General features: G+C 38.9%; 1 protein-coding gene across 1 annotated transcript in view; it reads right to left on the bottom strand.

Moving 5' to 3' along the window:
• Positions 1-3,945: 3,945 nt before the first annotated feature.
• The window catches only part of GOLPH3 (golgi phosphoprotein 3), a 38,511-nt gene continuing 17,899 nt past the window's right edge, over positions 3,946-24,557 (bottom strand). Inside the window, exons 3-5 of the mRNA XM_009285205.2 lie at positions 17,854-17,985; positions 11,173-11,287; positions 3,946-7,915 (exon numbers count right to left, since the gene is read on the bottom strand). Of these exons, the coding sequence (XP_009283480.2) occupies positions 7,491-7,915; positions 11,173-11,287; positions 17,854-17,985 (672 nt within the window). The 3' untranslated portion in view covers positions 3,946-7,490. The remainder of the gene's footprint in view (positions 7,916-11,172; positions 11,288-17,853; positions 17,986-24,557) is intronic.

Below are 24,557 nucleotides of genomic sequence, written 5' to 3'. Positions count from 1 at the left end.
AGCCCCTTGGGGTCAATCCCATCCAGTCCTATGGTTCTGTGTATATCCAGCCTTCCCGAGCAGTCACTGAGAGGCCTCCCTGCTCCATCCCGAGCTGTCGGGGCACACACCAAGCTCTGGTGCAGGCAAAGAAGAGTACATCAGCGTTTTCCATATTTCATGTCACTTGGTTGTCTCCCTCACTTATTGATGGACCCATGGTATTCACTATGGGCTGCCTCATCTGGAAACAGCATATGTGCAGCTCCTTTGTGAACCTTCTAGATCTCCAATGCTGGGTGCAGGAAGCTTACGGGCATAGGGCTTCCAGCCTTTGGAGAGGAGATGAGCCTGGGAGGAGAGGAGCTTCCAGGGCAGCCTTAACAGTTGGCTGCACATCTGAAACTGGCAACTGGCAAATCTGCAAAGCCCTGAGCAGCTCAGAAACACAAATGTGAGAGAGCTGGGACTCATTTGACTGTACAACCAAAGGGCTGAGGACCAAGCAGACTCAAACCCTGTTCATTACGGTAACCCCACAGGGTGAACTCTCAGCTTTCTGAACTCCTTTCTGTGCCACTGATGAACATAACCTGCAAGACACGCTACGAGCAGGATAGTCACCAACCTGCTCGTACCTCTAGTTATCTTCTAAGTAATTGCCTTCTGAAGATACACTTCCATTAAGGCTGCCATAATGGTCACTTCTCTCCATCGCTGTGCAGAGTAAATGAAAATGTGCCAGATGTTTCTGCTGTTCATGGCTCACAAATCCTTAACCCTTGTGCTGACTGTTAGCCATATGTGATCTTGGCAGCAGGTCCTGCCCATTCTCTACAGAAGAAAGAAAAAAAAAAGAAAGAGGATACTTTAGTACGATCAAAAGACAACTTTGTTTACTCCTAAAGAAAAACGTAAGAAGTTAGTTTAAATGTCTATAAATGCTGTGTACAAATTCCCCTGCAGTGCTGCTCGTACAGAAGGGATTCTGTATGTCTTTGGCTGAGCGTCTCAGATTTGGGTATATTAGAATGTGTGTAAATCTTCAGCTGGATCTCAGAAGGAAGCTCTCAATAGCTAGTGCCTAACATCAAACAACGTATTTACAGCAAGACATTTATTAATGCAGTGAATTTAGCTCCATTTCCTGCTTCCAATGTATCAAACAAACAGACCTCAGTTGTTATTCCAAATGTGTTTATAATTGCATTTTATTTCAGGCCTGTTTTGTTTGTACATATTCCAGTTTAAGGAAGGTCACACGCACTCCCTTTTTCAAGTACAACCGCTCACCCGCATGACGTGGTGTTTTCCTGGATGATGAAACCTTTGTGAACAGCCAGCTGTTCTGCTCCCACGCAGGCACAAGCGCAGCCCCAGACACATCTGCAGTGTATTGACTGGTGGGCACGAGCCAGACCCCTCAATGCACAGCTCTCCAGTCCCCTCTACCATGCTCAGAGAAACTCTTTGACACCAAAGATGTCCTTGGCACACATGGGCTGGGACCACTGAGAGAGCAACCTGCAGGGGAAGATGCTCAGGTCTATCACGGCTATTACAGTTCATGGCCTAACTGGATGGAGAGCAGCTCCCACATCACCTGAGAGGCAGCAACTCTTCCTAGCCTCTGGCCCATGGCCAACTCCACTTTCACCAGGGGTGAAAAGAGTAATGAAGCATGTATCCATACAAGATCTTTTCAAAATGTCATTAAGAACATTGCATAAGATTAACGGCTTCAGGAATCTCAGACCTTTCCAGCAGAGGAAGCTCCCTTGGACCAATTTTTGTTCAGGCACCAGTGTGACTTCTCCATCAAAGGCTCTGCTTACTGTCACAGCTGAGGTGGGTTACTGCAAGATTGCTGCTTGGAGAAACGATCTGGTTTTGCTAAATTCTTTCTGCAAGTCCTCTGAATACAGGGTCTGAGATTTTTAATGGTGTGTAGGCATTGTTCTGTTTAGCATTGTGAAACTTATACATGACTTAGCTAAATCTTATTTTCAGAAGTGACTGAGGTCCTCAGGAGCTTAAGGAGTCAGAGCAGGATTTTAAAAGCTGGTTAAGACATGATTTGGTTTCATTTGAACAGAGAGGAAACAAAGAAGGACCTATAAAGATGCCCTGGCAGTGGCAAAGAAAGCTTATGAACAGCCTGTCATTTTGCTTTACAACCACCAAAGTCTTCTCCAAACTCCTACCTTCAAGATCAATCCCAGGGCAAAGGGAGAAAAAAATCCAAGATTTGAATAAATATACAAAAGCAAGGGGCAACAGATGATAAATCCTGAAGGACTAGTGCATTAGATGATGGCAAATCCTTTCTGGGCAGACATCAGATGCACTAGATGGGAAGGAACTGAATTATGTACTGGGAGTAAAGAAAGCAAAAATGAAAAATTAAAATATTTTAGTCTATTTTGCCAAGAAAACAGCTTATGTGATCACATTGTAAGTATATCTGTGCCTTTTTCTTCTCCCACTTGTCCCTTTTAATCAAATTAAATAGAAGTAAAGAAACCTTCCAAATAATTTGTCTACAACTTCCATCAAAATAAATAGCTGAATAGAGAAGATGCTTTTTTGAGCTGCAACACAAACTCAACTTTTTTTTAACAATCAGAGAGCCCAAAAGGGAAAATTACTCTTGTATATAATGCTCTCACTGTAGGAAAAGCTTGAGTAAGAGATAGCAAGTCCTTAGAGCACTGGCTCCAGAACAAGATCTACTTACACTAGAGAAATGGCAAAATCACGATCCTCAGCCGCAAGTCCACCCTGCTGCATGGACAACAGCTTGCTTTTGAAGTGGGCAAAGAGCAGTTTCAAGGTAAATTAGCACCAGGTTTTGTTCACCTTAACAAACCACATGTTATAAGCTGTAGCAGGTGGCCAGCTGCTTCAGTTCAGCCACTGAGGCAGCTGGTATTGACAAATAGATTTGTTGAAGAAGGGGAGGTTCCCTGAGGCACCAGCAGGGAATCAAAGCAGAGGGGAAAGCGACTCTGATGAGGACAGGGTAATGGAGAGTCAAGCTTGAGTTGACAGTAAAACTGAGAGCAAAAAAAGATTAGTAATAAAAAGGCAAGAGTGGAAACATCTAAGGTTGGAAATGAGTACAACTCATTCACAAGCGCGAAAGAGGAAGTCACCAAGTAACAGGGAAAAGAGAAGAAACAGAGAAGACCAGGGGCCAAAGCCAAGAGAAAAAAGCCAGAACAGCAAATTGTTTGGAAGTACAGAAAGTTGGGGTGAGGGAAGCCAAAGGCTACTACTTATCAGCATTTCTTTCCCTATTCTTTTCTGCTGTCTTAGGAACCAGCTTTTCTTCTCACTGTTTCTACAGAAAACTCTCTCAGCTCTTTCTCCTCCTGAGTCAGAAGGCATTTCTTACTGTCAGCTTTTCACAGGCTTCGTGCTGCTGCTTTGTAGGCAGGAGAAAACAAGACCCAATGGGAGGATACTCGAGATCTTACTCAGAGATTAACATGGGCAGCAGCTCTGACCATGCTTCTTCCCCGTCCAAAGATTCTCCTCCCCTCCTACCCGAGGCCACCTCCTACACACACCTGAAATCACACTTTATATTTGACACTTACAAAGCACTTGACATCATCTCATTTCCTGAGTAGTTAAACTGTTGTATACATTAAGCATTACCACAGAATAAATCAGTTACTTTTTCAAGAAATTTGTACTTCTCTGAAGCTGGAACCCCCCCCCTTCCATATAGAAAGATAGATGGACAATAGGGGAAACTAGGACATAACAGGCTTTGACTACCTCAAGTGCCTGAAGGCCAGTTGAGGCAGAACAGAGGCTTTGATTGAAATCTTAAAGTTCTGTTTCCCAAAATGGTGAGGACCAGAGCCTCAGGAAAAACTGGAAATTACATAGCAAATGAAAGAAAAAATTCCTTTAGGTATTGCATGCAGGTGATACGCAGTAACCATTTGCAGCTCATAGCTTGGAAGGGTGCTTTATTTTGTTTCAGTACAGATTCAGTCCAGTTCACAGAGAACACATTAGTTAATACATATCTTCACTTTGTAGGAGAAATGGGCATGAACATGAGCACTCAGTCACCAGCCTTTTATAGTCAATTTATGCAACTTTTGCCTCAAAAGCATCATGTATGGCACACAGGTTTCACTAGCATCCCATATAGGAGCACTGTAACATCATCTCCAGAAACACAGGAGGATGTAAATCTCAAGGACTGTAAAACTACATATATATATACATACACACACACATACTGCTTGGGGATTTAACTTTCAAAATCCTGTTTTTGACATTAACTTCAAAGTTTGTTTTAAAAGAATGTGTCCCTGAATAATACATATTCTTCCTTGAGGCACATGTTCGAGTTCAGGCTATGGATAGCAGTCTTCACTTTAAGCAGCCATTGAGAGCTGAGGACTCGGAGCAGACAAAACTGTCTTAAAACCAGGTCTCTGTGAGCTGCAGTAGCAGCTAATAGGAAGAAGGGTACCTGAATCTCAGTAGAACAAAGCAGTCTGCCATGCTTAGCCATCTTATTAGAACCTGAAATAGCAATGAAGGCAAGGATGTTAGCTGAATCATCCCCTGCTAACCTACCAAACTTACCTTCCTTGTTAGACATAAGGTCTGGTAGCACTCGTGAGGCTTTGGGTTTTTTAAAGCACAACATAGGACTCAAGACTCCAAAAGCTCATCTATTTCCCCTGCACCTTTGGGCTTATACCAGGTGGTCTAACAAAAGACACTGTTGCTCTTCACAAAACCTTTATTACTTACATCAAAGTTCTTTGATATACCCAGTACAAACTATCCCCATCTCAGGCAGAGGTTCTATCTTTAAGCAAAATAAAGCTGATAAATACTGTAGGCAGTTATCTTCTATGTGAAAGAAATAAAAAACCCAAATCCTCTTTCTGGGGGGGATTAAAGGGTGACTTCTTTTAAACCATGTTGGCTGTAAGGGTGACAAAACCCCAATATCCTCCACAACCTAACATGAAACCAGCAGGAACATGGAGAATACTCACAGAATGAAAACGAGAGGACAGAAAAGGGACTATGAAAGATACTTTCAGTCTGAAGCATGTTTCAAGTAGCTTAGATTTTCAAAGCCATTTTAAAAGTTTTGTGCACTTAACTTGCTCCTGAATACTCCACTGTTTTTCTGACCTTTCCACCTAATTACTTTTCTCTCCTCTCAAAGAGCAACAGAAAATGAGGAAACAGATCACAGGAGAGAGAGAGACAATGAAAGCAGTGAGTTAGCATATAGTATCAAGTACAGAAAGTATTCTATAAGCTGCCAAATGTAAGAGCAACACAGCAACTTTCATTTTTCCTCCACTTAAAGCAATCACGTTTTGAAATGTTTAAAAGAATGTCCGAAGTTCATGCCCAAGCTCCTCAAAGTTTTAAACACAGCATCTTACAACTGAGAGAACACTGTTTGTCTTTTTATTTGTAAACCAGAGTTTGAAATTTTACAATATACTTTTAATTTCATTTTTCTAAAGAAACAGCATTTAAGAACTGAAAGAACAGTGTGCCATTAAATGTTAAGGAACATATTTTAAAAACCTTTATTAAAAAAAGGTTATATAGGTATGATGAATTTAAGTTGTCTTTCAAAGTCGTCTACTTAAGCATCTAAATGATTGAAAATGAAGTGCAAAATTGGAAGTCCAGTCACAGATGAGGCTGTAGAGTTCTGCTCAAGATAGAAGAGGTCTACCCATGGCAGGCACAACTGCACACTCACAAGCTCAGTCAGTCTGTCTCAGCCATGAATCCTGCAGATCTGAGCGACACCGCTGATTAGGTCAGTTTGATCTACTTAATATAAACTCTCCCTTTCTAATAAGAAGGATATTAACTAAAGCTTTCAGTTAAGCAATAAAACCTTTCTAATTAGCAACAAAAAATAAAAATGACATGCTTGCTCTGTTTCAGGCACTTTCAAGATCATAGTTTATTTACTGTAGGTAAAAAGCTAGTATACAGATTAAGGGATCCCTTAAATTTCAACTCTACAGTTATACACCATCTAGTATTCTTGCTCTGAGTATTAACCAAAAAAGTTTCTAAACACCTGTAAGCCCCACTATAAGTCTGCATTGTTATGAGGGGAAAAAAAAAATATAAAATCAATGCTTAATTTTTTCAATGCATAATATTTACACTGTGAAAACGATGGGAGATAACAAGCAGTGGCAAAGAGGCAATAAATTTTAAAAAGCCAAAGTTTTATATATTTTTTTTTACAATAGTGTGCTAATCAGCGTAACTGTATATAAAAAATTAAAGTATAGCAGAGCGTCCCATTACAGATATCTTAATCATCTGAACTGCAGTCATTACTTGCTAATCATTTACATGCAACACCTGCTAGGACTGACTTTTTGTTTTTAAAGTGTAAAATAGATTATGAGGTTTAAGAGACAAACATTAATTTGTGTACAAAATTGAAAACTGCACTCAAGAATTGTACTGGTCACAAGCCTCTTCCATACGGGGGGGTGGGGATGGGAAGTACAAACAATGATAGAAAGTGGTCTCTTTCTGTACACTAATTATCAAAGGCAATGCATAGACTGAGAATACCTGGATGGCAAACTCTGTAGACACTGGAAACAAACAGTTTTCACATACATGCTCTTTACAGGAGGCCTTTCTTTCCATCGAATGGCAATGCCTGACAGCAAATAAGGGGCACCAGGTGTACAACTAAGTAGATCTTGCAAAATACTAAGATGGGGCAGTTGTTAATATACAATTTGAACTATATATACAATATAATGGAATGTATCCCATCCCAAAACCGGTTTATGAAACAATTGGACCTTTCTATACTAGCCTTATGACTCAGCTATCGTTCTAATGAAAATATAAGTACACAAGACACTTGCATGAAAAGCAAAATTTATGGGCATTTTACAGGAACTACTGACAAAGCTGCTTAATGGCGTTTCTGCTTTTAAAGTAATTTTGTCAGATATAATTGAAACAACATCTGTGTATAAAATGTCCTGACAGACACTTCAACATGGAGCTTTGGTGATTTAAAAAGGCCCTTTTTAATCTGTTATGAATTGTACTGCAGAAGTATTGATGCATGCACACATCTGTGTCAGCTGAGACTAGTGGTCCAACTGCATGCACATTTCCTCCTTGAGGTGCTTTCCATGTTAAACCACTTCAATAACAATAAGATGAAAAATAGATTAAACAAAGTATTTCAGATAACTCAAACTGAATAGGAAATGGAATGCCAATATGGCAGTAAAACCTTTTTCTGTTGTTTTTGAACAGGAAGGTCTCTTGTACCAGCAGAATCCTGTATACAGATACACAGAGAAGGAGGGAATACACCACTTAAAATTCCCATTAAACAAGAGTCGATTCATCATGTGAGAAGGTACAAATTACAGAAAACATGAATAGTCAATAGAAGAGAAACAACTGGTTTACATGAAAGAAGAGAGAACACTTCAGTCTGAATGCAGTTATTTTGTGAAAGCTGCTACAACAGCCCACAGAACCTCATTTGTGTTGGCTTTCATACATTCAACCTCAGGGTCTAAATCCAGAAGCTGCCGCACTCTCTTTGTGGCTAAATCATACTGCTCATCCAAAAGGGGGGCAAAAGCGTTCTCCAGAACATCTGAAGCATGGGCTAAATAAACAAGTGCCAGCAAGCGCTTGTCCATGCGGTGAGGGTCATTCACCCATTTGTCAAGAACTGCTTCCTGAACCTTCTTGATGAGGCGCTGTTTGATATTGTTGTTGGTGAGAGGGTGCGTAGTCATGTCAAAAAGAAGGAAGTTCTGTTTCTCTGTTGTCAGTACACCTTTTTCCACTAGATTTTTAGCTAACCGTTCACGGACATTTCGTAGCTGGTAGTGCAACTTCAATGGGTTCCATGTTTCACCTAAAAAAGCAAGCAAAAAACTCAGTCAGGCAAAGTTTAAGCTGTACTATTACAGTGATTTCCCCCCCCTCCCTGTGGTGCAGAATGAGCTGTCAAATTCATATAGCTGACTATTACACTAAGATACTGTGCTAATGTCAGCATTTCTCTGATCTCTGACCTACCCAGATATAGGCATAGAGACAGAGACCATGAGAGCCTCCTTGGAGGAGCTCCACTGTACGTTTAAAGTTTGGATGAAATGCTAGCTAAGCCATGTCTTGATTAAGAATATGACAAATAAGCAGTCTTGCACTAAAGGAAAAAAAAAACAAACAAACCAAAAACCAGTCATGAAGAGAGAGGTTACTTTCAATAATAAAAATAAGCATCTCTTCCAGTCTTGTGCATTTGTCTGCTTCCAGCCTTTCACCATTTCAGAGACTGGAAGAAGTGTCATTGCCTTTCTTTCTGCCACAGAGACAAGCTAATGCACACCTATCTTGTGCATTTCTCCGTTTCTTCAGGTTTTCATTCTTCTCTCCCTTCCCGCCCCCACCAGGTGAAACAGCGACTATGCACTGTGTGAGTGTGTGTGTACACAGGAGCACATGTTGGGCAGGGGCTTTAATGTTTCTATAAAAATTATTTTTAATGCTTTTTGTTAAGGCAGGAGAATCTGGCCCTTCAGAGTGCGTGACTGTGTGTGCATAGAGGAGGGAATTTAAAAAGCACAAAATCAGCATCAACAGCTACTGATAAAGCTAAAATTGTTAAGCACTGAGAAATCCACCTTTGCTTAAGAGTTTACTTAACAAGCTAAAATTTTTAGGTCCAGCCCACCTAAGTATTTATCACAAGTACTAAAATCCCCTCCTGATACAAAAGAGTCTATGCATTTCAAGAGGCAAGGAAAGAAACAACATAAAGTATTTCTTACACAGATGGGGGTTTTCTATAAAGGATAGGAGAATTTCTGTACTACTTTGTTTCTGTATCGGAAAGCTTTTTAAAAATTCATTGGTTAACATACAATAGTAATAATAAAAAACACAGTTGACTTCAAGGTTTCTCCCACTGTGACGGAGAGTGACATACACTGTATCCAAGTAACAGCCAAGTTAAGTAAACAAATGAGGTGACACCAACTGCATAGTGAAAGGCAGAGAACCCACCCAGGCCCGAACCACACAAGTCCCTGTAGGTCCCACACCTCATAGAATATGATTTCCCAGCTTGACCATGAATGAAACAAATCACACACACAGAAAAAAGTAGTTTCCTTACAGTGTTTCACAGAGCAAAGGCTATTGCCTAGATTTTTCTACATTTGTTAGGTGGATGTGGCTATACGGTAGTAAAAATCAGTACTGTGGTGACACCTTGTGACCAATCTCCTCAATTACACAGACGCTTGCTTGTCCAAACAGACAGATGTTTGTTACATCTACAGGAAGACCTGACATTTTGATCCAAGCTTCTGAATTCCCTACACTTGCTTCGCTTAGAGGCTATCTTACAAACAACATCAGCTTGGCAAACATCACCTTACACGTCCATATAAATATTTCCATGATGGCTTTGAACTCATATGTACTGTAACTTCAAGCAGCATTCTTCACATTGCTGACAATCAGATAGAGTAGCTATTTTTCCAGGATCAGGCTCTAAAGCAAAATTCTAAAGAGTTTATAAAAAAACCAAACAAAACGCCAAAATATTTTTCTTCAAAGGGCAGTTCTCTAAACCATGGGAAATGCAAAGAACCCTAATGCCATCCAAGAACTAGTAATTAATAACCACATGTAAGTAAAAATGATTGATGCAAGTCTTAGCCACAGCACTGATGAGAACTATCTTCCCAGAGCCAAAGCTCAGCAGGGTCAGAAAAACCTCAGCTTAACTTAAAGAAAACTACAACATTGTTCATTCATTAGTTAACCTTTTTTGAATCAGTACTAACTTAATGTGCTCTGCACTGGGAGAGAAGGTGAAATGTCAGCACAAATTATGTATTTGGGACAAGAAAAATGGATTGTTTTTGCAGACCGTAAAAGTGAAGGAGAGCTGAGCAAGAACTGAACCACAAGGCTATGCAGCAGCCATGCCCCCTACTGACAAGGACTGCTTTGTTCTCCTGTCTGCCCCTCTGCCTGACAGTCAAGGAGCAAGAGGGGAAGGATGGGAAGGACAGGAGTATGAACTGATGTGCAAGGAAGGCCGTTTAAGGTGGTACAGGACAAAAGGAAAGAACATAATGAAAACAGGAAGGCAGAGGAAGGTGGAAAGACTTTGCTCATTTTTGAAACTCTTACTTATCGGTTGTTACAAGTAACAGATTTAGATAGACAGCTTCAAGTCTGATTACCTCCTAGCTCCCACAGTCTTGTTGACAAAACAGTGGGTTTTTTTCCTGCACTGTTTGCGCAACTGAAGTACAGCTCTGATCTACTCCAAGGAAACTGCATTTTATGTGTTTTGTAAAAACAGACAAACCCTGGTGATGAATTCTTGCTACAGAAAAGACCAACAATAAAAGCACTACATGTTAAAAGATGGTCATTGTTAATTTCAGTTTGATTTATGCATCCTGAGGATACAACTGTTGGTGAGGTATATGAAAAACGTTAACTGCAACTGTAAAGATGAAATCTAATTGACTTTTTTTTTGGGGGGGGGGCAACAACTTACTAGCTTTACAGGAACAGCTGTGTGCAACATACTCACCTTGAAGACTTTGTTTTGAACGAGAGGTATCTAACATTTGAAAATGTTTATTACCTTTCTCCAGTTAATGGAAAAATAGAACTCCTGACTCTTTATTGTTTCTTTATGATTAATGGCCAAATCATCCTCAATTTTTACATCTCAGCGGTGAGCTCCTTATCTCCTTTCTTTATCAAAAGATCGGAATACTGAATCCATACACCTATACTCCAAACTTCCACTAACCCTCATTTCCAATTACAGAGAAAGGCAGTTATATCTCCAGGGTGCAGTCCTGATTTACTTCAGTCAGTGGAAAGTACCTCTTTCACAGAGTTGAGATGTCCTCTGACACTTCCAGATAGATCCTTTCTGTACCAAGTTAAGTCAAAAGCAACAGTTACTTATATTTGATTAAAGGCTACAATCAACAAGAGACTACCCTAGAGGACAGACTAATTAACTTTTTTGCATACTTTCTCCCCAAAAACCTTACAGTATCATCTCTAGTGATACCAGATAATTAGCTTTACTGGGGGGAAAAAAGGCAAATACACTAAGTCCACGCTTACCACTAAGCAGTTCAATCCAATTTTGTACTGTTTCAGGAGGCTGGGTCTCTTTTATGTGTTTCAGAGCTTCATCAAGCAGAACATCCCCTGTAGGAGCATCTGACTTGCAAATCACCTAGGATAGAATAAAACACAGTCAGTATTTTGACTTAATTCATGTATCATAAACATCCACCAATAAAAACTGGAAAAATCTGCCTATTATCAAAACCAAGGAAATTAAAAAAAAAAAGGGAACTATCTCTAAGAATATGCAACTCTCAAAAAATACCTAGTTGTTAAAAAAACTACCTAGGATTTTAATTACAAAGCTCTGTTAAGTCTTAGGTTATCTATAACTTAAATTAACTTTAATTGACTAAAACTATAGTATGAACAACATACTGAATACCTAATTTTTTAAGGAAGATAATCTACTAATCTGGCCAGGTCCTTCGCTTCCTCACCAAAACAAAGTATATTACAGCGTTAAATTACTCTCTGATGGCAGTCTATTTTACTGCTTCAAGTCAATTTATTCAAAATACTGCAGTTAAACAATTAGGCCATGTGAAACTGAGGAATCAATTACAAACTGAACAAGCAGGAAACTGGTTTTCTTCTTCATATAATAATGGATAAAAATAGGTTCAAAAAAAACATCTCTAAGTTTTACAGCTCTGAAGAACACATTGACCAGCAACACTATGTTCCATTCACTAACAGTTAAAACACACATACTAGGCAAAATATATATGTACTAATACATCCCTTAATATGCAGTAATAAATGCAATATAATTTAAGTTTGTTATTTAATAACTTCTAAAATCATTTGAGCTCTTTCCTCAAGAGAGCACAGGAGAACAACAAAAAAATCATTCACAGTAACATAATAAAATTTAAGAATTTGAGTAACTGCTTGTTTACCAGTATAAGCAGTTATATAAACCATGTACAAATACAATTTTTTCTGGTTAGAAAAACAAGAGCACCAAATGAAAATACACAGGCTAAACTAGCCCAAGTCAATACATTTGAATAAAAACAAAGTAACAACAATAAAAAGCTATCTTTCTTAGGAAAAGAATTGCTACAGTTTCAAAGCTATTTATGAAAACAACGTCTAAATCTGGCAATTTAAATAGTTTTACAAGTTAGCACTTTATAAGCATCAGGTAAAAAGATAACAGGCAATTGACAGAAAAACTAACACATCAACACAATTCCACATATACAAGAGAAGAAGTAAGTGAAAGCTCTTATTTTTTGTAAAGCTTCACAGCAGTCAGAAAAGTGTCCTGAAAAAGCTTTAAGTGTCCTATTGAAATACATCCCAAGTTTAGTTCCGTTCCGTAGTTCTAATAATCCTTACTACAAACAACAGAGGAGTACAATACTGTTGTGGTTTAACCCCAGCCGGCAACTAAGCACCACACAGCCACACGCTCACTCCCCCCCCCCGGTGGGATGGGGGAGAGAATCGGAAGAATAAAAGTGAGAAAACACTTGGTTCCCCCAGCTTTATATGCTGAGCATGACGTCATATGGTGTGGAATATCCCTTTGTCCAGTTGGGGTCAGCTGTCCCAGCCGTGTCCCCTCCCAGCTTCTTGTGCACCCCCAGCCTGCTCGCTGGTGGGGTGGGGTGAGAAGCAGAAAAGGCCTTGACCCTGTGTAAGCACTGCTCAGCAGTAACGAAAACATCCCTGTGTTATCAACACTGTTTTCAGCACAAATCCAAAACACAGCCCCATACCAGCTACTATGAAGAAAATTAACTCTACCCCAGCCAAAACCAACGCAAATGCACTTTCATAGGGTCTGTAGATGACACTAAAATGAGTTGCAATGGTAAGACAGCTTCAATACTGGCAAGATGATCCCAAGCTAGAGATGTGTACGAAGTCAATGAGATGAAATGAAAAGGAAAATTGCTGGAGAGATCTTTGTGAATACCTAACAGGTCATAGCTGGAATGGTATTTCCAATTTAGATCATATATATAAAACACAGAAACTAAGATTTTTAATAAAATCAGCAAGAATGAACCAGTCCACAATGCCAGGCTAAAAAGAACAAAGTTTCTTTAGATCTAAAAGGAAAGCATTTAAGATATTTTTACAAAGAGGGTATCCAACAGTAGTTTAGGGTGCTTACTTTGGGAAAAATAAAAGATACCAGCTTATTCTGGAAATATGGAAGATGCAGAATATATTGTCAGAAACTTCAACAGGAAAATTAAACATCCACGGAGCTGTTGAATTCCATTCAGTGGAGAATTTTAAGACTAAACACCTGCCAGGGAGGGACCAGAGAAACCTCATTATCTGTTACTGCATTAAGTTTAAATGGTCTCTTGAGATACTGTCCAGGTCTCCATTTTTGGGAGCTGGAGATCACTCCAACCATAAACCTGTGATATTTGGTTTTAAGAACACAATTACATTTTAATCCAGACAATTTGTATTTGAAACTAAAACATACAAAAATGCCTGTTTATCTTTCCGATTTACAAGCTTGCACTGCAGTGTCACTCAAAACCCCTATTAACCACATATAATGATATTACATATCTTTCAGTTTTATATCAAGATTCTGAATTTTTGGAAGTTTCTGTTCTTTAATTATACAGGAGCATACTTCAAGTTGGGTTTTTAAGCTGCTAGATTGTGGCTAAAATTAGCCACCTTCAAGATATTCCTTCAGTAATTAGCCTAAAAACACCTAACTTACTTATCTTCACTTCTTTTTAAAACTGACATTCCAGCAGTATTTTAGTTTCTTTGAAGTGTCCCAGATTATTAGTTTCACAGTAACCTTTGTTACACTGGATTGCTCCAGCCTGCTGCAGTTGGTAACCTACCACTCACCATCTCACTTTAACAGGTAAGATGTGAAGTCATCTTTTTGACCTGTTTTATTATTAAAAAAACCAAAAACAAACCAAACAAACCTCATTGAAAAGATAAAAAATGTCTTTAAGTCTAGGATATATGTAAGCTTTTTTTTTTTAAGTTTAGAAAACAGCTTTCCTTACTTATTTGGGGTTAAGATACTTTTTTCTAGCACTGCAAAGAAGTTTAAGAAGTTAGCCTGAATATAAAGCACCATTACAGAACGAGCCTAAACATACAGGCATTTAGAGGAAAGAGCAGTAACGAGCATAGACTCCCCCATTCAACTCAGTCAGGACTCCATAAGCTCTTGTGAAGCCACAATGCACAGCAATTTTGTTTCCAAGTTTACCATTCTCTGCACCCCGGCATACAGCACTGTTTCTTCTCACTTCTTTGCTACACTGAATATTCACTGAACAGATTCTTCTGATTATCCTTCCCCTCAAACAAAAGCATTTTGGTTCACACCTTCCATAGTATTTCTTTTCCCCTCCCCTTCCCAGCACATAGAAACAGGCAACAGCAGAAGCCCAGACAACTCTCTATCTTCATGGATCTGCTCTTTCTTGAAGGATTTATTGATGAATGCTTCCTGGGTCTCTTCAGAGTCATAACAGCACAAGAAGAGTGGGAAATCGGGTGGATTGGGGATCTCGTGAACTGAATTATCACAGAAGATCAAGCATCCACAAGGGGGAATTTTTTTTTCCTCTCTTTAACAGAGGACCTAGGGTAGAGCAAGAAGCTAAGACCCTGGTTCTTCAGAGATGATGGTCCTTAGCCTTCCTGCAGAAAATCTTTATTCCAATTTTTCAGTGATTTATCAGCTACTACATTTGCCTTGTATCTAACCGCAGATGAAATTTCAATTATACAGAATATTTAATTTGCATTTGCTACAATGCAGCTTTGCAATTAAGGAACACTGAAGATTAAGTACTTCTTGCATTGCTTTTTAAGTAAACTTCATTGTTTACTTTTAATACAAAAATTCACTCATGCATGAATCACTCAGAATTGTCAGCTATAAAATACTGAAGTCAATCTGCCCAGGATTTGTTGGGATTTCTTTTGTTTTTAAGAACTCTAATGATTTCGTTTGCTTTCTGAGGCTCTAAGGCAGCACAGAGTACCATCTTCTATCTTTAATAACCACTAGTCTTAGAAATTTATTTATTTATTTATATATAAACCTCAACATTAATTTATGTGTTTCCAAAATTGATACCAGTAGATAGAACTCCAAACTGATACAATGATTACATACTCTTAAGCCAAATTTACAAGGATGTTGCAACATAAAATACATCATATTGACTTTCAAAGTTTCACTAACATCCATCAAGTCCTTGCCTGCCAATTTCTCAGTCTCATTTGTCCCTCTATGGCATTCAAGCATGGATTTAATGCCATCTTGATCCATTCTTAAGTTCTGTCTTAGAAACTACAAAAAATTATCAAAGATCCACCTGATTTAAGGCTTGAAATGGAAATCATTGTAGCTAGCAATCTTTTAAGTCAGCTGTATGACCACAGTTAGCTGGTTATAAATCCGTACTACTGCCCAAAGAGATGGTTTTACCCTCTTCTTGTTCTCACCTTATTGCTTGTGCCAACAGTCTCACTTGTGCCCCACCTGATGACAAGATCAAGAAAGTGATTCAAGTAAAAACTAAACTGAGCAAAGAAGTGACTTAGGTTTCAGCCAGAGGTGTTACCTGACAAGGCTGCACAAATGCTAGTAACAACCCAAGACAGACTCCAATAAGTCTCTTCGCAAAGACAGGACTACTCTTCTCAGCTGCAACACAGGCTAAAGTGACTGAAGCCTAAATTCCTCCCTTCAGACCATGGCTTGAAGGTACAGGGTTTTGATTCACAAATCAAAGCTTTGAGTTTTAAGGAGGTTTTACCTTCCCGCAAAATCCAAGGATGCACCTGGGGTGAGGAGGAAGAAGGGCTTGCCTGAGAGGCAGAAGCTATAGAAAATGGTGTTGCCACTGAATCACAACCTTGGATGTAACTAGACAGCTCGTTCCACTCACTAAGCACAGTACTTAATTTGCAGCGAAAGCAGAGGGCAAGGGGAGCAAATCCTGCAAAATGAGGAGAAGGAGGACACTTGGTAGAGTTGAGACACTTAAATCTAACCAACGCAGAAACAAGACTGAAATTTGGTGCTAATGCAAAACTTCAAATAAGGTACAAAACAACACAAGTCATTCATGAGAATGATTTCTAAATTGAGAGAGGTGGTGCAGGGGGAGAAGAAACCTCATATACATCAGCAGTTAGGGATTTTATTTGCAAGAAATTACTTAAGCTGAATCCAATCTTCATTTGAATTTTAAATTAAAGCCTTTTTCATAGAAGCCTCCTGCCTGCAAAAAGAAATCTCTCAATTGCCTTACAACAGCAGAAAGAACAAAACCTGTAATACTGGGTAGCTTTTAGATCTCCTTAAACAAAGGAGAGGGAGGAGAGAAGAAACAAAACACACCTGCCCACCCCCAAAACCACGATAAAATTTAACAAAACAAAAAAACCCCATACAAACCCCCAACCAAACAACAACAAAAACCCCCCACCAAAAAAACAAAAAAAAACCCCCCCAAAAAACAAACCACCACAAAAGACAACAATAGTTTTGCTTGTATTCTTTACTGAAGTTATGCATAGGCTATTTTTTTATTTTCCTAAAAAAAAAAAAAACAAACAGAAACCATAGTTAAAAATTTCAGGTAGATAGAGCTGACAAGGTTTGCACAGAATGAAAATAACTGCTAAAGAACATTCCTGAATGCCTAAGGAGCCAAAAGCTTTGGAAGAAAAAAAAAATTGTGCGATCAATGCTGAATATGCTTAAATGAAGCTAAAAGAAGTAGGAGTTGTTTGTCTGAACAGAGGTTCGATTCTTCAGAAGAACAGGAAGCTGGGAGAAGGTTGGGGGATTTGTAAGCTTTCCTTTAAAAAAATTTAGCAAAAGATAATATTGACAGGGAAATGTGCCATAAAAGAGAATTTATTTGTGGTGGATATACAACATTTGACCATGTTTTCAATAAGCTTATTTTACAAGCATCCTCTAATGCTGATGAAGTAAAAATTCTTCAAGCAGTGTGATTTTACACATTTTGTACTAAGGAAAAATCCAGCAGCAAAAGTAATATATTAAGGCCTCAAATCTTCAGCCTAATTCAATAAAGGACCTTAAAAATTTGCCCATCTTAAAGGTCAGCGAGTACAACACATTTAACACACCGGTCACAAGCTTAAACTAGATACAGTTTTGTGTTCTCAGGCCCCAAGGGCAAGGATCCTTTCCTTCTCATGCATTTCAAGCACAAACTGCAACACTGTGTACACAAGAATTAAACTGGTGGCTTGCAGGATACATCTGGCAGGCTGTCAGGTAGCCGTTCCTTTCCATCAGCCCACATCTCACCAACATTGCAAAAGCCAGTTCCTTCAGCAGATTACAACTGGTGCTACTGGCTCTCAGCAGTAACTGCTGCCACCGTACCCTAGCCAGAGCCACAACCAACTGTGCAAGGTTCCCAACAGCAGCAAGAACACATCAAGAGAACAAACAGGAGCACAGAACTAGTACAGAAGATTTTCCAAGGCACTTCAGCTCGCCTTTAAACACTTTTAACTCTGTGCATCTAACTTAGCTTACTACTCAGAATCCCTATCCCCAGGTAAAGAAAAAAAGTCTTTTTCTTACAACCAGTTGTAATTTATAGCTACTCTATTGCCTGGAGCATGACACAAAAGTAAATGTGACCATTTTCCTCCACTTACCTTTCTTGTTAATAGACTTTTGCGCCTCATTCCACAAGCCTCCAGCTGAAGACGCCCTCGCAATGCCAATTCGATTAACATACAGCCACGCAGCCCTGAGGAGATGCAATCATTCCAGAACGATGTGTAACCCTGTGAAGAATGAAAGGCAGTAAGATATCTCCATCTCCACCTTAAAGCAAAAAGAGGTTTACTGCATTCTCTAAGCAGTTCTCCTGCATTCATAGACTTGTGAAGTAGCATCTACTCAGCTACCATTCCTGTACTGAAAAAATGGAAGAGAAACACTCATCCCCTATTAGTTTTGACACCTAGTCTCTGCTCTTTGAAGAAGAGGGAAACCGCAGGAATGCGATACAAAATGAAACAGCAAGATAAAGAACCACGAGATATGAAGTGTAGTTTATATGTAGTCAAAATAAACTTACTACATTTTTAAGACATGAAGCATTTGGCATTACTGACATCACACAGGTTTATCTGAGTTTCCTGAGAAATATTAACATGATTTTACATCCATAAACATATGGCACTGATGAAGTAATAACCACCTGGAAATCAATATTAAGTAAAATATGGCGTATACTGGAAACACAGATGTGGCAATCAGCACAAACCACAGAAGAGATTTTTCAGCTTGAACATAGTAAACCAAAGGACAAACGTTTTCAAGCAAATATTTGGAATAGCTACTATTTTGTCATTTAAATCCTTTGAAATATGTATTTTTAAAGCTTGATGCATATTCTTCTTATATGGACTGCAAAACTGCATACCACATTTATTCTATGAACCACACCACATCTACCACGCTTTTTCATATATATTCGTGCATTGATAGCTGTCTGCTTAAATGGCAGAACAGAGTATTTGACCCAATACATTTACTCAATATCTAGAAATACATGTATTGACTTTTGTACTCCATTGCTCAACAATTATGACCAAAAAAGTCTTACAAAAAGGACTCTATTTTACCTACAGAGTAGCAGTTCTTGCATATTTTTTAATATTTAAGTATCTAAGACAAAACAAAATCATTCTGAGAAATGTTTTGTCTTTTGAGAAACGACTGCAGAAACACTTGGTATGACTCAGAAAGACCTTCCAAAACTCCTCTAGTGCATCTCTGAAAATATCACTTTGCAATACTTTAGAGAAAAGTGCTGGAAACAAGAGACAGGAAAAAAAAGAGCACTCCCTTTCATAAAATTAATCTTAACCAATAACAAAGACTAGCTGAAATCAAGAGCAATTCAATTTTATTCTGTTCACAAAAGCTGCCAATGTATAGAGATACAAGATGCATACACCTGAAGTCCACTAAACTTACAAACCAGTCCCTAACTTATGCATGCCATTAAACAGACTTCCAGGAACATGGTAATATGTTTCCATTTAGCACTTAGCTATTTTCAAGAGCTGTATTATATAGATGATCAGTATTTCTGAAAAGCCTACAAAAGCTCTGAATCTCCAGAAAGTAATTACTGAAGTATGTCACAGATATTTATTTAAAAGGCCATAAATATAATGTTGGAAAGGCATTTGAGAAGTTCTCTAACCAGCCTTCTACTCAGAGCTGAGACTTTGTGAGTATCAGATACTCTCATAAGTCAGCCATTCTGTAAATTAAAATTTTGGTTGGCACCAGACATTTCTTCGCCAAAAACATGCAAGATAAGGCACAGTATTTGCTTGGGGGGGGGGGAGAGGACTCCTACATTCTACTATTTCCAATCACACAGCCCCTTTACATCATGATTTTTGAAATCAGACAACACATATACAAACTAAAATCTACTGCACAAACTTACAGCTATGGCACAATAAATACACACTTCCTTCTATTCACAAAAAGTGTTATTATGTAAACAATTAAAGTGCTAAATTTTTTTTCCTTTTGTTTAGTAATGAAAACTGAATTTAGTTTTAAAGTGAGTATTTTTCAATGAAGTGACGTTAACTACTCCACTCCCGGCAGCAATTACCAGATGTAAACTCCTCTGCTCCAGCAGTTATTCAACATATATCGCTACAGGCTGTGGGTTGCAGAGAAATACATGATCATAGGATAATTCAGGTTGGAAGGGACCACAGAAGATCTCTAGTCCAACCTCCTGCTGAAAGCAGGTTCAGCTATCAAGTCAGATCGAGTTGCTCAGGGTTCTATACAGGCAAGTCTTGAAAACCTCCAAGTACGGAGGCTGCACAACCATCCAACAGTTTTTAATCAAGTGATCCTGAAAGGCAGCTCAGAAAGACTATATTCTTCAAAAATGGAACTGCTTGCTCTAGTGGGTTAGATGGCATTAAAGTCACGAGAATGTATACTGCATCACCACCTTTTTTTTTTCCCCCTTTTTTTTTTTCAGCCTCAGAGTTTGCAGGTGATCCACTAGAGAAGGAACATCATATTTCAATATACAGATATTATACTGCTATTAACACAGTGAGGAAGGAGATATTTTAGAACAGTCGGTGTAATCCTGAACATTTTTCAATCCATTAAACTGATCTTTCCAGAAAGTTCAGGCAGACGGACTGATTGTTTTCGGCACTTACTGCAAAGACAGTCCTCAGACAACTGAAGGAACCTTCACAGAAGGTCAGTTGAGCATACAACAGTACCTAAATCATCCTTTAAATTAACTCAAACTTCCTGGTGTAACTGAAAATGAGTAGAAGCAGACATTTATCTTCAACATTGCAAACAGCTTCTTGATACTAGAAAAAGGTGCACAAAAGAGAAACAATAATGCTCAGCATTATAGAACTACTGCCTATTAAAGAGGCTATAGATGGACAGTGAAGAAAAGAGGAGTGAAAGGGGTAGAGAGAATAATAATAATAATAATATACAGAGAGGGAGAATAGCAATATAGAATAATGTACCGTGCGCACAGGAAACAATTATTTTTTCTTTTTCCACAGACAAAGACTAAAAGGTGGCAAATGAAGCTAGCTCACAGGTTAGAAAAGTCAAAGGCCAACTTCTTTTTTATGATTCTATTCAACATTTTTACAGGAAGGCAGAAGTTTAAAAAATACCTTTAAAAATTAGTTAAATTCATAGAAGATTGATAATGAAGTTTGACAGACAGCAATGGATCTGTAAACCACACAAGGCCTGGGAAGCTCCCACCCAGTTGAAGTCAGTGTACACTGGAGGAGCCATCATCATTCTGTGCTCACCCGTTCCCTGAACATGGCCTAGCCATTGCTCGTTACACCTTACGGAACAAGATAAGGATTTGGTTTGACCTTTTAACACTTCTCACTGTTACTCCAAATACCTAACAGTCTCAAGACACCTAGATTGAAGATCAAAGACCACTATAGACGCAAGTCATTCCACTATTTAATGCTCTTAAACAGCACTAGTTTCCTCACAACACCAAATATTTTTGCTTTATCTGTCTTCCTACAAGTTTTTTTATAATTTTATAAACATACAAACTCAATGAAATACTTATTTCATTGAACTTGCTATGCAGCAGAGGGGAAAAAAGTTACAAAGCAGAGAATTATTTTTATCTGACAGCAATCAGACTATAATAGCACTTTAAGCTATGAATAGCTCACAAGACAAAATTTTAAATCTACATTGATTCAAAGATCAAAAGAATGTTTACAACTGTCATGTTTGTTTACACAAACACAGCACAAAAGCATTTTTTGTCAGAGCTGACCTAGAAATTTTCAGGTAAAAACTAGTTTTGCTAGACAAGCATGAAGGGAAATGAGAATAAAGTTTATAACAGAAACTTGTTATTGTATTAAGTTTGAAAGCTCAGACTTTCCACCCAGGTATTGCAAAGCACAGAGCTAAGACTAAGATCCTCTTTCTGCTTAAAGCGCAAGTTATCCAAAATCCACGTTCATTAGACCATTTCTCTCCAACCACCTCCTGCAGCATTTATTCATCCTACAGCATTTATTCGCTTTCTTCTCTCCCCATGCCCCTTACCCAACTTCCAGCTCACACAGGTCTTCCTGTTCAGTTAGCCATTAATCACTTGAAAGTCCCACTTACTAAACAGTCGATCTCCTAACGAAGGCCCTGTGCCTCGGTGTTACCCAGCCTACCTTATCTTCAACTCCCTGCTTTTACCTTGTCTCTTTAGCTGCACTTCCCCATCATCAGACTGTGACACACTCTATCCTACAGTGGCCCCCCTCCTCCCCTCATCTTACTGTGACATGTAATACACTAAATTATCACTTCCAGGTTTATAAAGATCTGAATTTCTGTGACCCTCATGGACTTCCTCAGATCTGTTCACACAGATGGTGCAGACAAGATAGCAATGTATTTACACTATATGTGGTGAGCAGCCATCTTATTCTTGTCTCTGCTCCAAGAGAGGGACAAAGCCACGCAATATTAGCAGATGTACAAACAAGTAATCCTTATCGATACGCTGGGTCTAGCTTTGCTGAACAAGGCACAAGCTCTCGCAGCTTCTTCCTACTTAGTGTAGGAACACCCCAGCTCAGATCTGCATACAAAACAGTGTAAACATATACTAGGACCCAGTCTCCTACAGATGCTGGCACGCAGAGAGCAACAGAAGGCAGGGTTCATATGCATACCCTGCAGGGAAGGAAGGGAGAGGGAAGAGAGCCTGAGTGGAAACGTCCTACCAATGTCCCTTAAAATTTTAATTTACATTATTCCCTAACAACGTCTTTTCACAGTTTGCCTCCAAGATCCCTGACTCTCAAACTTCACAAAGCTATACTTAAAATGGAATAGGGTCCTAGGACTTGCAAAAACACGTTTATAAGGATTGCTAGAAATTATGAGAACTCCGGCACAGACAAAGAAATAATGCCATTCAGCAGCTCAAACATTATCACCCCAGCTGTGAAAAACCTAACGGAATCGACTGTTTACACTGTAATAAAGCCACAGCTAGATGGGAAAACTATGGAGAGAGAAAACACATACATATTATCTCTGACATCATCATAGTATTCTGAATTTGGTGGCTATTCAAGTATTTTGTTGGAGCACTCAGTATTACAGAATAAGAGCTGTTGCAGAAGTATTAAAGTACAATTCTACAGAACACATTGATTTCCAATTTTTCAAGACACTCAAAATTTAAATTTCTGGATATTTAAAATCTGTTAAATTACTTGAGAGATTTTATAATTCAAAGATTATTTGTAAAAATGTTCTTAAAAGAAGACAGATAAGACAACACTTTCTCCATCTCTGATCCAAAAAGGCACTGCAGTAATGACCACTACAATTTACTAAGTATGTAAAAAATCAGAATGAGAAGATTCTAACATGACCAGACTGCCTGAAGGTATTTGGCAAAGATCAGTGCCAAGCATATTAGCGATTTCTACACAATGGATGCTTTTTTAAGAACTTGCATGAAACTCCAAAAACATTTCACTTAAGCACAAAATAGCCAACCTTCACGGAGCAGTCATTCAGTTACCTCTTACATTGCTCTACTCAGCTTCCAGGCAACTCTCATGCTAGCTCTATTTGGAAAAAAAAAACCCACACCACACAAACAAAACCCAAAAAGACCCCACCCAAACCTACCTCAGTATTTTCTGTTTTCCAAGTTGCAAATTAAAGCCACTCAGCAGTAGCAGTGCAAAAAAACCAATTAAATTGTAGATGCCATTTTACATTTATAGACATTACCTCAAAATATTGACAGATAAATTATCTTTAACAAATTTACAGAGTGAAGTTTAAAAAAAAAAATACTTTCTTCATAAAATTGAGTACAAACGACTCACACGAGACCGGGTAATCTTTTACTTGGAATACTCTGTTTTACACATAAGAGTTACTAAAAAATCTCTTCCCACTACAGGAATATACATTCTCTCTCCAATTCTTCAGTTAACTCAGAATATCAGAGCAGCAGTTCCACTACACCTGGCAAAAAAAAAAACTGTTTAACTTACTTGGTTAAACAGGTGGCCTGTTCACAGAATGTTGTGCAGAGCAACGTAGACTGTAGCTGCCAATGCCTTCCCTGATGTAACCCAGTGAGTCTCAAGATTACTCTGCAGACCACAGAGCCACGGCAAATAGAAATGAGCATTATCAGTCTTTTGAAAAAGCATCATAAAGCCATGTAATAGTCTGTGAAGATAACTGAGGGTTACAACAGCCTGCTCACCAAAAAATAAAATATTTCTTTATTTTAGCAACAACAGGCCCCTCAGGCCCATCCTCAGATCCAGACTCATATGTGATATTAGAGGTCAGTGTTAGATCAAAGTTTTGGCTCTAAGACTCAATTTACATTTATGAAGAACCACAACAGCAGAGCTTCCCTGGGATAATGCATGTAACACTGCCCAGTCTATACTTCTCTTTATTAAAAGCCTTTTCATTTTAGCCCACTGAGAGCTTGTGGGTCAGGATTAAAGGGAAGGCAGGGACAGGTGACATTACAGGGGGGTCTGTTACAAGCCACCTGACCAGGAAGACCCAAGCAGATGAGGCCCTCTATAGTCAGACAGGAGCAGCCTCACGCTCACAAGCCCTGGTCTTCATGGGGGACTTCAACCACCATGACGTCTGCTGGAGGGACAACACAGCAGGGCATAAGCAATCCGGGAGGTTCCTGGAATGCGTTGATGATAACTTCCTTCTCCAAGTGGCAGAGGAGCCAACGAGGAGAGGTGCTATGCTGGACCTTGTTCTCACCAACAAGGAG

Source organism: Aptenodytes forsteri, unplaced genomic scaffold, assembly GCF_000699145.1.
Source record: "Aptenodytes forsteri isolate BGI_AS27 unplaced genomic scaffold, ASM69914v1 Scaffold120, whole genome shotgun sequence".
In the NCBI taxonomy this organism is placed as follows: domain Eukaryota; kingdom Metazoa; phylum Chordata; class Aves; order Sphenisciformes; family Spheniscidae; genus Aptenodytes; species Aptenodytes forsteri.
This window is presented reverse-complemented; position numbering and strand designations above follow the sequence as displayed.